This window comes from Lontra canadensis, unplaced genomic scaffold (genome assembly GCF_010015895.1).
Source record: "Lontra canadensis isolate GAN:19392208 unplaced genomic scaffold, GSC_riverotter_1.0 scaffold142, whole genome shotgun sequence".
In the NCBI taxonomy this organism is placed as follows: domain Eukaryota; kingdom Metazoa; phylum Chordata; class Mammalia; order Carnivora; family Mustelidae; genus Lontra; species Lontra canadensis.
This window is the reverse complement of record NW_022631136.1, coordinates 1,077,921-1,093,300: the sequence shown is the minus strand read 5'-3', so window position 1 is coordinate 1,093,300 and position 15,380 is coordinate 1,077,921. Positions and strand designations below refer to the sequence as shown.

The 15,380-nt window shown below is 39.3% G+C and overlaps 1 protein-coding gene across 4 annotated transcripts in view; it reads left to right on the top strand.

Annotated features, from left to right (window-relative positions):
• The first annotated feature begins 5,214 nt into the window (after positions 1-5,214).
• ARNT (aryl hydrocarbon receptor nuclear translocator) overlaps positions 5,215-15,380 on the top strand; it is a 70,432-nt gene continuing 60,266 nt past the window's right edge. For 3 of the 4 annotated variants that reach the window (XM_032843587.1, XM_032843585.1, XM_032843584.1), the window contains exon 1: positions 5,216-5,386. In XM_032843587.1, the coding sequence (XP_032699478.1) occupies positions 5,362-5,386 (25 nt within the window). In that variant the 5' untranslated portion in view covers positions 5,216-5,361. Of the gene's footprint in view, positions 5,387-15,380 lie in introns of all 4 variants that reach the window. The other variant, XM_032843586.1, reaches the window with a different exon arrangement.

Sequence of the window (15,380 nt, the reverse complement as noted above, 5' to 3'; positions counted from 1 at the left end):
CTAGGATGCTGGGATCATGACCTGAGCATCCTGAAAGGGCATCTTTTACTTCAGTCATTATTCAAAAATTTATGAGAACATCTTCCTCATTACTTATCTCACTTCACTACAGAAAAAGCTGTCTTCTAATATTTACCTATTTCTTCTCAGAGATTATGCTTACTGGCTATTATTTTACTATATTTACAGTTTATATTAACTTGTTCTATGCTTTATCAGAATCAGGAGGAATGCTATTTGGCTGCCAACTGTTCTTTGAATAAAACAGAAAGTGGACTGACATTTTGTTTATTATAGGAATAATGACCTTTCTATACTGAAGGTTACAACTCCTTCAGCGCTGATCCCAAGATATCTTTTTCAGACTTTCTCATACCTCACAAAATAATTCTTTTTTAGTTTTATTTATTTATTTTTAAAGATTTTATTTATTTATTTGACAGAGAGAGACCACAAATAGGCAGAGTGGCAGGCAGAGAGAGGGGAGAAGCAGGCTCCCTGCTGAGCAGACAGCCTGATGTGGGGCTCGATCCCAGGACCCAGAGATCATGACCTGAGCTGAAGGCAGAGGCTTAACCCACTGAGCCACCCAGGCACCTCCCCCAAATAATTATTTATTATTATTATGTTTTTATTTTTTAAATATTTTATTTATTTATTTGACAGAGATAGGCAGAGAGGCAGTCAGAGAGAGAGGAGGAAGCAGGCTCCCCGCAGAGCAGAGAGCCCGATGTGGGGCTCGATCCCAGGACCCTGGGATCATGACCTGAGCTGAAGGTAGAAGCTTTAACCCACTGAGCCACCCAGGTGCCCCTCAAAATAATTATTTTTTTAAAAGAATTTTTTTCTGAATGAAAATGTCCTGTTCTGCAACTTCATTTTTTTTTTTTTTTTTACTGTGTCAATATTTTTACTTCTCTTAGCATTCTCCCAACCTACATATAAGCTTTTTACCTTTTGAAATATCCAAAAAATCTTGGTGGGAAGTAAGTGTTTTTCCCATTTAGACTCCAATTTGTTGCCTCAGAACTAAGTGTAGGTAATGGCTTTCTGTGTATCCTTCCAAAAGTTTTCTTTTTTCTTATCTTTATTATGACATATATCATACTATAGCAATGGATTTTTACTTTATTTTTAAACAAATTTTTATTTATTTTTGAATTCCACTATATTTCAGGTGTATAAGATAGTGATTCAACAGTTCTTTTTTAAGGTTTGACACATCATTTTATTGTACACCATTTTCTATCAAAAAAGAGTATAAGAATAAATACTTAAGTAGCATAGACAATCAGAACAATTAAACAGTAACACAAGAAAGGAAAAATGAATCACAATTCTGAATTGGTCACAACTGCATTTTTTGTTAAAACAAGTTGAGTTAAAATTTTCCAATTTTTGCATATCTTATATAGTGAGTTCCTCTAAAGCAGTCCTTTTTAAAAGTATATATGTATTAATAGAATATTTCAGTCATTTTTTGACTGTTTATTTTTATTTATTTATTTTTATTAATATATAATGTATTATTTGTTTCAGGGGTACAGGTCTGTGATTCATCAGTCTTACAAAATACACAGCACTCACCATAACAACATATCCTCCCCAATGTCCATCACCCAGCCACCCCATCCCTTCAACCCCCCCATCCCCCTCCACTGCAGCAACCCTCAGTTTGTTTCCTGAGATTAAGAGTCTCTTATGGTTTGTCTCCCTCTCTGGTTTCTTCTTGTTTCATTTTTTCCTCTCTTCCCCTATGATCCTCCACCTTGTTTCTCAAATTCCACGTATCAGTGAGATCATAAGATAATTGTCTTTCTCTGATTGACTTATTTCGCTTAGCATAATACCCTCTAGTTCCAACCACATCATTGTAAATGCGAGATTATCATTTTTTTTGGTGGCTGCATAATACTCATACGCGCGCCCATGTGCGCACACACACATGCATACCCCATATCTTCTTTATCTATTTATCTGTTGATGGACATCTGGGCTCTTTCCATAGTTCGGCTATTGTGGACTTTGCTACTGTAAACATTGGGGTGTAGGTGCCCCTTTGGATTACATTTGTATCTTTGGGGTAAATACCCAAGTAGTGTAATTGCTGGGTCATAGGGTAGCTCTATTTTCAACTTTTTGAGGAACCTCCATGCTGTTTTCCAGAGTGGCTGCACCAGCTTGCATTCCCACCAACAGTTTAAGAGGGTTCCCCTTTTTCTGCATCCTCGCCAACATCTGTAATTTCCTGACATATTAATTTTAGCCCTTCCGACCGGTGTGAGTTGGTATCTCACTGTGGTAGTGATCACCACAGTAAGTGTACTTTTAATCCTCTTCACCTATTTCACTCATTCCTCTACCTTCCACCCCAACCTCCCTTCTGGCAACCACCAGTTTGTTCTGTATATTTTAAGAGTCCGGTTTTTTGTCTCTTTTTTTCATTGTTCATTTGTTTTGTTTCTTAAATTCCACATATGAGTGAAATCATATAGTATTTGTCTTTGACTGACTTATTTTATTTCATTTAGAATTTTACCCTCTAGATCCACCCATGCAAATGGCAAGATTTCATTCTTTTTTAATGGTGAGTAATATTCCATTGTATACCACATCTTTATCCATTCAACTGTTGTTGAATACTTGAGTTGCTTCTGTATCTTGGCTATTGTAAATAATGCTGCATTAAACACCGAAGTGCATATATCTTTTAGAATTAGTGTAACTTCGATTTTGAATGATAAACCAAACAAGAAGTTTCTGGGCATTTTTTCTTATGTACTGCATATATGCTGTGAAATGATTCATATTCTATGCCTCAGTGGTGTCCAACTGTTCAGAAGTACAGGGCTAATATTGCCTTTTCGTGTTGTATACTATGCATGATTTTATGTGGTATTTGATCAGGAATTTTTGCCAGTAGCTTGTTATACTTTCTCCAAGCAAAACATCTGTAGCTAGTTATACAAGCATCACTGAAACAAAAACGAGTTTTGCCATTTTTTTAACCAGGGATGTTACTTGATCTTTTTTTTTTTTTTTAAAGATTTTATTTATTTATTTGCCAGAGACAGAGGGAGAGAGAGTGAGCAAGCACAGGCAGACAGAGAGGCAGGCAGAGGCAGAGGGAGAAGCAGGCTCCCCGCCAAGCAAGGAGCCCGATGTGGGACTCGATCCCAGGACGCTGGGATCATGACCTGAGCCGAAGGCAGCCGCTTAACCAACTGAGCCACCCAGGCGTCCCACTTGATCTTTTTTTAATCCACAAATTCATTCATTTCATACTGGAAAACATTATTTTACATTCATTCTGGAAAAATACATTTTACAAGGCAATGAGGTTATTATGTTTAGTTCAAAAATTACTTGTAAGCTTTGATGGCTTTTTGAGTCACTGTTTGGCAAAAGTTCCTAACAGCCAAAGTGTAGTGGGCAGTGAACAGATAGATTATTGGTCCAATAAAATCCAATTTTTAGATGTCCATAATTGTATTTTTTCTTCCCTTTTTTTTTTTTAAATTTATTTACCTGAGATAGAAAGGGAGTAGCATGAGCCAGAGAGAGGCAGAGAGAGAAGGAGATGCAGGCTCTCCACTGAGCAGGGAGCCTAACATGAGGCTTGATCCCAGGACCCTGAGATCATGACCTGAGCAGAAAGGAAGACACTTAACTGCTTAACCAACGAAGTTATCCAGGTGTCCCACAGATAGTCATAGTTGTATTTTCTATTTACATTTTTATTTATTCATTTATTTATCACTGCTTGGATGAACTTATCATGTAAAGGCAGTCTATATCTGAACTGTAGTCTTGTTTAATAGCTAGCTACCATTACCACACAATTTTGAATTGAAATTATTTGTTACTTTTTTCATCACTACTTCTTATGTGTCAGCTTACTCCTTTTTTTTTTTTTTAAGATTTTATTTATTCATCTGACAGGTAGAGATCACAAGTAGGCAGAGGCGGGCAGCCAGAGAGGAAGGGAAGCAGGCTCTCTGCCTAGGACCCTGAGATTATGACCTGAGCCAAAGGAAGAGGCTTTAACCCACTGAGCCACCCAGGCGCCCCAGCTAACTTCTTTTGAGTGGATAATTTTTCTTTTTTGATGAACAGGAAATACAACACAACAAAATAGCAACAAAGTACAAAATAATTTTAACAATGTAAACAATAATATACAGATTATGTTAAAATACCTCAGTAGAGATAAATTGTACTGTTAAATAATGAGAGAAAAGGATCAATGTAATCTTTGTAGTCCATATGTAACCTATAAGAATGTGAATATGCTCAATAGTGTAATGGAATTTGTTAAAATTCGAATTAAATTTATATTAAATAATTTGAGGAATACATGTAAAGGTGGCAGTATCTTGTAGTGTTAAAACTTGTTCCTAGAGTCAGAGTTCTTCAGTTTGCATCGCACGCCATTACTTACCAGTTATCATTTGCTGAATCTCTTTGCTTGTTTTCTTATCTGCAAGATGGAAATAGTAATAGAATCTACATTACGTGTTGTGACGATTAAATGAGTAACACAAGGCAGTTTGGGTAGCGTCTGGCCCGAATGCTTAGTGCTTCCTATTATTAAAAAATCTGTTCAGTCCTCATCTTTTCACTTTCCTACTAAAAACCCATCATTATGTCCCTATCATTGACCAAAAGAAGTCATCCCACTCTTCATCAAAATACCTGCTTCATACATTGCCTTCTGTTTTGGCTGTCGGTATCTCCCTCACCTTTAAGCGCCCAGATTGTTTTCCACGACTGAATTCCATACCAGGCACTCAAAAATTAGTTACTGAGTTTTTTTTCACCAGGGACAAAGGTCATGAAAGGAGGATCGAATTCTAGAAAGGATTACAAATCACTGTGTAAAGTTGAAGCATTAGAGCACCTAAAGAGGATTTACTCGTTCGCACAGTTAGCGGGGGGAATCCACCACCTACCCGAGATTTTTAGTAAAATTTTTTTCACTTACGTCATTCTATCACTGACCTTTGACGCACAGGAGGCGGGATTAGAGAGACAGCTGGATTTCTTTTTTGCCCGCCCTCCTCCAATGGACCGGCGGGCACAGTGGCTAGCCCAACCTCTTGGCATTTTCATTGGTCAGTTTCTCAGAGCAGGCGGGCTGAGGGGGGAATGACTCCACCCACTCTATGGGCGGGGTCTGTCCTCCGTAGGGCCTGGGGCCGGTGGGGGGTTGCCACAGCCGCCATCTTTGATTCCGCGGTAGCGGTGGCGGCAGCGGGGCGCCGCATCTGGGGAGTGGCTCTCCCCTCCCCCTCCCCCGGTTCTGTGGTGACGGCTCCTCCCACTGGGGGGGGTGGCGCGACGGCAGTGGCATCTACGGCCATGGCGGCGACTGCTGCTAACCCCGGTGAGTAGACTGAGGACTAGGGCGCCTCTAAAGGAGGAGGGGCTGAAAGGGTTGGCAGCTGAGGAGACCCAGGGCTCCGGGGCAGTAGTTGGGGCTGAGGGCGCTAGGACGAACGGGGGTGGCCAGAGGGTTGTGGGGGAGGGGAGGGATGGTTGGGGGAGGGGCCGACCCTAGGGAACTGGGGAGACCCGAGGTGGAGGGAGGGAGAGGGCTGGAGGGAGTTCCTTAGGGTGAGTTCTGTTGGAGCGGCTCCCCGAGCTGGGCTTGGCCTGCCTCCACTCCCCTGGCGGCTTTCTGATGTGTGATGTGGTCCTCTTTCAACTCTGCCCACTGGAACTGCTTGTTGCAGAATAACTGGGCAGAATGGCTCGTCTTACTTTAAAAGTAATTTGGATTTACAAACACTGAACCATGTTGCTGTTTAGCTGAAGTGTTGCACTTCGAAACGTTTAAACGTTTAAATAAAAATCTTTGAGTATATACTTAGCTTTTCTAGACTGTCGTCTCCCCCCCCCCTCCTCCGCTATCCTTTGAAACTGGCGTTTTATTAAGTGGCTATAGTGTCTTCAACTGCTGAGGACAGAAGTTTATGTAATGGTTGGTGTTCAGGGCAGATCTTACCAACAGCTAGCATCCAGAACCCGAGGTTTAAATCTTGTTGGGTGTAGATCGAGGCAGTTGCCATTCTTTAAGAAAAGTTCAGGGGGCGCCTGGGTGGCTCAGTCGGTTAAGCGGTTAAACGTCTGTCTTGTCAGGTCGTGATCCCAGGGTCCTGGGATCCAGCCCTGGTCGGGCTTCCTGCTCAGCGGATCCTGCTTCTCCCTCTCCCTGTGCCTGCCACTCCCCCTGCTTGTACGTTCTGTCAAATAAATAAATAAATAAAATCTTTAAAAAAAATAAAGGGTTGAGGGTTCTTTTGAAAGAAGAGTCAGTTTCATGTCATTTTTCAGTGAACATCTCTTCAAAAGGGGGAGCTTGGATATTAAAAAATCTAGCCAGTCATGTCTGAGTAATGGAGTGGAGTATATTGAGGCAGGTCTAAACAGATCAGGTCTCCAAATTCCTAGCCCCAGTCCTCTTTCCACTATATTACAGTTACTTCTCCCTGGGAAGTTCATTTTAGGGATCCTACTTTACGTTCTTGAGAAATAAAATCCTTTTCCAGAAATCCCTATCTTTGATAGGCTTAAAAAAGAACCCACAAGTTGGGGCTGAATTGCTTGAAAATACAGCAGTGGAAGGGACTCACTGGGGTTTCCCATGTTGAAGCTGAAATTGGATTTTTTTCCCATGTCTCTGAAATGAGTATAATTTATGGTACCCAAGTTTTGCTGTAATAGTTGAATCCTTATGAAATTTAGTGTCTTTACTACCTTGTTTCTGGTAACAGAGCTATTTAAGGAAGTTAATTAGTCACATGTCAATATATTATAAAATCTTTCAAATTTTTTTAGAGGAAAAGATAAAATTAATGGCTCAGGTTTTATTGCAGGAAGTGCTGATGATGGAATAAAATTGGAAAGATGCTATTATTATGGCAAACCGGGCCTCATAGTAAAATAACCTATGTGTTAAGACTGGGGAGTAAATAAACACGATTTTAAACTGATAACACATTGCAAAATAGTTACATAACCCTAGTGAAGTTGCAAAGCATTTCTCTTATTAAGAGGTGGCCTGGGTAAACAAGATTAGTGAATGTTTCGGAAGCTTTTTTCCAGCAGTGTGGGTGGGGCTGCTTTATTTTGTTTTTTCAACAACAGTGACCAGAATGACAGTTTCTTGACCACATTTTATTACTTGATTCATATCAGCTGAAATCTGAACCAGAAAATGGTGTTTATTTGTGTAGAATCCTTGCTGATGAAGCATTTGATTTTATTATCCTTCGACATCCTGTGCCTGCAATTTTTAGATCTCCTTTTTGATGTTGAAAAATTGTCACATCTCTTCCAAGTTATTGATACAACATTTAATTACCTGGTTATTAAATTAGAAAAGGCGCTTTTTCCCTTCATTTTTTCTTTTGCCTCTTTATAGAAAATGGAAGCAATCACAGATACATTGTGGACTTTTATAGCCTGTTGGGTTTTGGGAAATGTGGACTATGAATGGAGGGTCATGGGATGGAAATACACTGTGCTCAGTGCAAAGAAAGAAAATGTTTTTGGTGTGCCTGGGTAGTGTAGTTGGTTGAGCCTCGGACTCTTGCTGAGATCATGATCTCAGGGTCCTGGGATAAAGCCCCCAGCAGGCTCTGCCCTCAGTGGGAGTCTGCTTGAGATTTTCTCTCTTTCTCTCCCTTTGCCCCAGCCCCCACCTGCTAGCTGCATGCTTGCAAACTCTCTCTCTGAAATAAATAAATAAATCTTAAAAAAAGAAGGTAAATGCTTTTCAGGTCAGAATTCTTTGTTGCATTGTCAAACATTTCCTTAGAGCCATTTTAGGGATTAGAGACATACCTAATTCTTTGAGGGTTTTTTTTTTTGCTGGTTAAGATTTCCTATAGTACTTACTAATTCTATTTTCACAAATGTCTGCAAAAGATTTTTGTAATCATTATTTAACTTTTCTCTCTAAGCTCCATTTAAGGTAGTCTTCAGTGTTAATGCTTGATGATCATGTTAATTGTACATAGAGTGTGATTTAGAGAGTGTTGGTGGCCCTTAAGTATCTTGTAGGGGACCTGGTTCCTTTGCGTATATCTTAATGTGGTGCTGGATCAAAGGCAGAGTAAGATGTGGCTTATTTTCTACTCTTTAAGAGTTATGTTGAAGTAATAGGTCTAATGCGATAATGGCCTTTTGCCTGCATGAATTGATAATTCCCCATATTCTATTATTTTTCGTTACTTCTGCTTAAGCATTGGCAAGTAGAAGTGGTTGGTAGGTGGTCCATGAAGTATCAGGCTGTCTTTTTTGTCTATGAAATACTAACAGTTTTGAGGAACACTTTTTAAATTGCATGCATGATTCATAATGCTGGCTAAAAGCATTCTTTAGGAAGAGATTAGGTATTTGACTTCCAATTTGGTATTCAAACCAGAGATATGAGTGAATTTGTAGGAATGTAGGTATTTCTTCCCTTGATTCTGGTGGTCTCATCTTACCTCTTTTTGTGCTAGTAGTTACCGCTTACTGTGGATGGAGAATGTGGCAGAAGGTTAAGGAAGGAACATTGTTTGGGTTTGTAAAGCTGATATTTAGGAAAAATTTTTATTGTTACTTAATTTTCACTTTGTAAATTATATTTTGAAAGGATTAGTTAACAATATTCTTACCCATTACCTTTACTTTTTTCAGATATTGGAAAAATAGGAATTTATGTGGTGTAAAATTAATATGTCAAGATACTTTATGGCAAAAACCTTTTTGAAAAGTATATTAGGGACACCTGGATAGCTCAGTTGATTAGGCGTCTGCCTTCTGCTCAGGTAATGATCCCAGAGTCCTGCTCAGCAGGGAGTCTGCTTCTCTTGCTTCTCTTCCTGCTGCTCCCCCTGCTTGTGCTCTCTCTCTGACAGCTAAATAAGTCTTTAAAAAAGGTGGGGGGAAGTGTATTAAATATAATTTACTAATTCAACAATTGAAATACAATTAACATTTTGAAAAAGAACCTTGATCTGCATAGTATATCTGTGTAGATCTATGCAATAGATTTGTGGCGCCAACCTGAATCTTCTCTTCTTAAACATTAAGAAGTAGATAATTCTGCATTATTGGAACTCTAGTTTTCTTATTTTTATGATATAGTGGTCTCTAATTTTAGTTTTTTGCATTATAGCCCTACCTCTCTACTCAAACAGTCCACTAACAGATGAGAATACCGTGTTTCCTGGAAGTTTAATGAAAGTCTTTTGTGGTTCTCTGTGATAGAGGAATTTCTTCTGAGGAAATAACAGTAGGTTATTAGTAGCCAAGTGGTGGCTAATCTTCAAAAACTAAATTGTTACAGTCAAGGAAACCCTTTTCCTGGCTTTTACTTAGGCCATGACATATTGTGGGTATTTCATTCCAAAACTAGTAAAATTTGAATCCTTGATAGTGGAAACTGTTTTTGGACATTTTTTTTTCCATTTTTTTTTTCCATTAAGTTATTCACTTGAATATTTATGTATGTATGTATGTGTTTGTGTATGTATGTATGTAGGTAGGTAGGCTCCATGCCCAGCGTGGAGCCCAATGTGGGGCTTGAACTCAAAACTTCATGATTAAGACCTGAGCTGAGATCTAAAGTCGGACACTTAACTGACTGAACCACCCAGGTGCCCCCACAATATTTATTTTAAAGGTTAAGTTCATGGTGGTACTGTCCTATGTGGGGGGTATAAAGCTGATTTTATGTATGTATTTATTTAATAACCTGTTTTTAAAAGATTTTTTCCCCTTTTTAAAAATTAATTATTTTGGGGGCGCCTGGGTGGCTCAATGGGTTAAAGCCTCTGCCTTCTGCTCAGGTCATGATGATCTCAGGGTCCTGGGATTGAGCCCCCCATCGGACTCTCTGCTCAATGGGGAGCCTGCTTCCCCACTTCTCTCTCTCTGCCTGCCTCTCTGCCTACTTGTGATCTCTGTCAAATAAATAAATAAAATCTTTTAAAGAATTAATTATTTTTATTGACATATAATTTATTATTTGCCCCAGCGGTACAGGGCTGTGAATTGTCCGGCTTACACATTTCACAGCACTCACCATATCCCATACCCTCTCCAATGTCCGTAACCCAATAAGATTTTATTTTTACGTAATCTTTACACCCAGTGTGGGGCTCAGACTTACAGCCCCCAAGTCAAGAGTCACATACTCTACCAACTGAGCCAGGCAGGCACCCCTAGCTGATTTCATTTAAATGTAACAGTAAAAGAATACATTTAAGCTTTCTGAAATGCAAGGCTTGAGCTCACTGGAATGTATCTGGGCCCAACATCCACACCTAGTGATAGGCCCTGCTTTAATCATTTAAGAATGATTAAACATTTATAAAGTTCCTACTTATGCCAGGTTGCACTTTCCTGTTTTATTGGCTATTCTGTATACTAGAAACCATCTCTCACTTTCAAATTAATTCTCTAAACTTTTTCATCTCTTCATCATTTTTTATTTTTTTAAAGATTTTATTTATTTATTTGACAGAGAGAAAGATATCACAAGTAGGCAGAGAGGCAGGCAGGCGGTGCGGGGGTGGGGGGGTGGGGGTGGGGGGGTGGGGAGGGAGGAGCAGGCTCCCCGCTGAGCAGGGAGCCTGATAAGGGGATAAGGGGCTCCATCCCAGGACTCTGGGATCATGACCTGAGCTGAAGCAGAGGCTTAACCCACTGAGCCACCCAGGTGTCCCTTCGTCATTTTAAAAAATATTTTATTTTTAAGTAATCTTTACACCCAACATTGGCCTCAGACTTAACAACCCCGAGATCAGCAGTTGCATGCTCTACCAACTGAGCCAGCCAGGTGCCCCTCTTCATCATTTCTTCATTTTGTATTTTCTCCTTTACATTTTCACTGTATTGAATGAACAGACTAAGTTTATGATTTTAAGAATGTAATTAGAATTTAAGTTTCATGAGAACCAGCACCTTTACCTTCCTTTTTCACCATAGCACCCCACTGCTCACGGTGGTGCTAAGGATGTGGAACTGAGTTCAGTAATTATTGGTTGAGTAAGTGAATGTTGGGGGTTCATATCTTTATGCACTGTTCACATGAAAATACCTCTGAAAGGGTAATACTAATTAAGCCATTAACATGAATTAATTTATAATAGCTAGCATTTATTAATAATTATATGTCAGCTATTCTAAGTACATTATTTCATTTAATCCTCATATGTATTATCTTGTTTAATTTTTACAGCAGTCCTATGATACCTTAATATTATTGTTTTACAAATGAGGAAACTAAGGCACAGGGTGAATAGTTTGTCTGAAATCTCATAGCTAGTAGGGGGTAGAGACAATTTGATTGTTGGCAATCTGTCTACACAGTCAACTTTTTATTTTACATTTTTAAATTTTTTATTTTATTTTTATTTTTAAGAGAGAATGGGGACTGGGCAGAGGGAGAAGGAGAAACTGCCAAGCAGGCTCCATGTCCAATGCAGAGCCCGACTTGGGGCTCCATCTTAAGACCCTGAGATCGTGACTTGAGCTGAAATCAAGAGTTGAATGTTTAACCAACTGATGCACTGAGGCACCCGTTTTCTTTATTTATTTTAAAGAGAGTGCACATGCTCACATGCATGTGTAGGGGGAGGGGCAGAGAGAGGGAGAGAGAATTTCAAGTAGACTCTGCACTGAGCCCATCCTAAGGCTGGATCTCATGACCCTGAGATAATAACCTGAGCTGAAATCAAGACTCTGATGCTCAACTGACTGAGCCACCCAGCTGCTCCCATAGTCAATATTCTTAATCATTAAGGTGTAAGATTTTCCACTCTTAGAGTCACTGCCTACTGCAATATAGTATGATAAAGATGACAGATATCTTTTGAGGAGGAGGAGGAGGGTGGGATATTGTCTTTCTGTAGGCAAAGAAGGTGAAATACCATTTCTGGGCAGCCCAGGAGGGCATAATAGCTTAGATGGAGCAGTGAGTGCAAGGTGCTGAAAAAAAAACTGGAAGAGTGTGGCAGTTCCTAAAATCTTTTCTGTGAGTTACTGTGTTTTTGTTTTTGTTTTTTTTAATTTTTTTTTCAAGATTTTATTTGTTTGTCAGAGAGAGAGAGAGCAAGCACAAGTAGGCAGAGTGGCAGGCAGAGGTGGAGAGAGAAGCCAGCTCCCTGCCGAGCAAGGAGCCCAATGTGGAACTCGATCCCAGGACCCTGGGATCATGACCTGAGCCGAAGGCAGCGGCTTAACTGACTGAGCCACCCAGGTGTCCCTACTGTGTTTTTTACTCATAGTTGTTTTTCAGCTCTTTATTTTTTAAAGACTTTATTTTTAAGTAATCTTTACACCCAATGTGGGACTTGACCTCATAATCCCAAGATCAAGAGTTGCATACTCCACCAACTGAGCCAGCCAGGTGTCCTGTTTTTCAGTTATTTATATATTTAAGATTTTATTTATCTGAGAGAGAGAGAGAAAATGAGCGGGGGGGGGGGGCAGAAGGAGAGGGAGAAGCAGACCCACCCACCCCCAACCCCACCTGCAGAACAGGTTGCCCAGTGAGGGACTCAATCCCAGGACCCCAGGATCATGACCTGAGCTGGCAGGCAGACACTTAACTGACCAATCCACCCAGGTGCCTGCCCTTGTTTCTCAGCTCGTTAAATAATTTTTAGGCTTCTTAATGGAATTCGTCTCTTAGTTCTCCATACTCCGTAATTGTGCCTTTTTTTTTTTTTAAGATTTTATTTGTTTATTTGAGAGAGAGAAAGAGAGAGTAAAAGGAGAGAGGTCAGGGGGAGAAGCAGACTCCCCACCGAGCAGGGAGTCCAATGTGGGACTCGATCCTGGGACTCTAGGATCATGACCTGAGCCGAAGGCAGTCGCTCAACCAACTGAGCCACCCAGGCATCCCCGCAATTGTGCCTTTTAGATAAGCCTCATGAAGATGCTGCTCTGCTTATTTTTAATTTTTTTTCACTGACTCTTCTTTCTTTGTTTCTTTTGCCTGCTCATTTTCTTTTTCTTGTTCATTATACTTCTTTTCTAGTCTCATTCCTGGGGCTAGAACTTATAACTATTAAGCTTCCTTCATTTCTATTTGCCCAGCTACTTGCTTTCCTACCTTAAGTATTTGTTTGCTAACTACTATATCTGATTCCCTTATTTTTCTTACATGTATTAAAGATTCTCAAAAAAAAAAAAAGATTCTCTAAAATTGTCATTCCTGACTTCTCACATAGCTTCTTTCCTATATTTTCATCTATTTTCTTTTAAGATTTTATTTATTTGACAGAGAGACAGCGAGAGTAGTAACACAAGCAGGGACAGTGGGCGAGGGAAAGCAGGCTCCCACCTCCACAGCAGGGAGCCTGATGTGGGGCTAGATCCGAAGAACCTGGGACCACGACCCTAGCGGAAGGCAGAAGCTTAACAACTGAGCCACCCAGGTGCCCCTATTTTCATCTATTTAAAACACATCTCTATTTGAATAATCTTTAACATACAATTTATATATATGCTCACCAGTATTTCCTTCAAATCTACCTTTCCTAACTTTTCTGTATCTTCCATGATTATCACAGTTTTTTCAGTTCCCCAGGCTAAGCAACTGGAAGTGTTTGGATTCTTTCATGTATTTTATCTGATTGGTTATCAGATACCCCCCCCAAAACCCATATATATATATTTAAACATAAAAATGCTTTGATTATATAAAAGTGTATATTTAAGGTAGATATGTTTAAACATATATATTTAAAGTTATTTTAATCAAATTATACATGCATATATTTTTTTGAAGAGTTAGTTTTACATGATTTCTTACAAAAACAATAGTCCTTCACTCTGTTCTCTCAGTTTCTTCTCGGTAACAACCATTTTTATCTCTTTTAACTTTTTTGTTCTTGTTTGAATAAAATGTTCGAGAAGTTTAAGACATGCGTTTTCAAATTGAAGGGGACAGACTAGTGAATGAAAACACACCCACATCAAGGCACAATATCATGAGATTTCAGCATCAGATACAAGGAGTATCCTGTAAGCTACAAAGAAAAAATTGATTACTCCTCAGAAGAATCTGGAATCAGATTGATCATGCTTCTTACTAGTCACACTGGAAAGTAGAAGGCAATGGAGCAATGCCTTCAGAATTCATAGGGAAAATAATTTCCAACTTAGAATTGCAGATGTAGGCAAACTATTGGTTAGTGAAATATAAGAAAGATATTTTCATATATCCAAGGTCTCCCTTACACTCTTTCTCAAGAACTTAGTAGAGGATGTGCTTCACCAGTAATCCAAGAAAGAGAAAACATGGAATATAGGCAAAGCAGTACAACAAAGGAAGAGGGAAGCATCCATTTTGCATTCATTGCTGTTAGTTTCCCTGTTTTCAGTATGGTAGCCTAACTTTCAGCTTTGCCTGGTGTTCCCCAGACCAGGCAACATAGATAGAAAAGAAGATTTATATTCTCAAGAGAATAAAGCAGTCTTTTAATCGGGGAGTGAGGCAGTTTCCGTGCTAGGACGACTAGGGAGAGGATCTGAAAACCTGCCTGCTGCTTAAACAGTTGTTGAACTAGTTCTTTTTATTTTAGCTTTCATTCACACATACCCCCTCCTCTGTACCTAGAATTACCAATTCCCGAGACTTTGGGGGATTCTGACATATAAATTGGGGTGGTTTTCTGCTTTTCCTCCTGCTGGCTTAGGATTCAGTTCTTGTGGATCTATCAAGGCAGTGGTCCCAGTTTCCAAAAATTTGTTGCTCTTTTCTTCCATTTTTTTGTGTCGATGGACTTTATGTCTTGTATAAAATTGTTTTTTTCCTTTATATAATTTCGGTGGGGGGAGTAAAAGTAGAGGTATGCATTTACCCCATTATTTTTCTTCAGAAGTGGCATAGTTTAAAATTTTAGAGGTTCTTTTAACCTTTTCATCCTGCTGTTGTCCTATGTCTTTATCACCTCATTTTTGGTTAATATAATTCATCTCCCTACTTCTATTACTTCAAACTTTAAATCTGTCATATTAATCTTTTAATTTACCTTTTCTTCTTGTCACTCTGATTTAAAAGTGTATCTTACCTTTTGGTTGCTTGTTGAATCAAATCTAAGATTTCATCTTGTCATTGAAGACCTTCTCACACTTGACATTTTATTTTTTTCCCCCAAATACAGACTCTGTGCTCTATATAGGCCTGACAGCTCTTCACACATATTTTCATACCTCCCTTTAGGATTTGCTTATGTCCTTTGTGTGGAATGCCTTTTTCCACTCCTTTACTTTTTTTGAGGACCAGCTTAATTTGAAATTTAATTTGAAACTTTTCTGGCTGACTGGCTGGTGGCCTTGTTTTCTTTACTATTTCCTTCTTATTGAGCACCTTC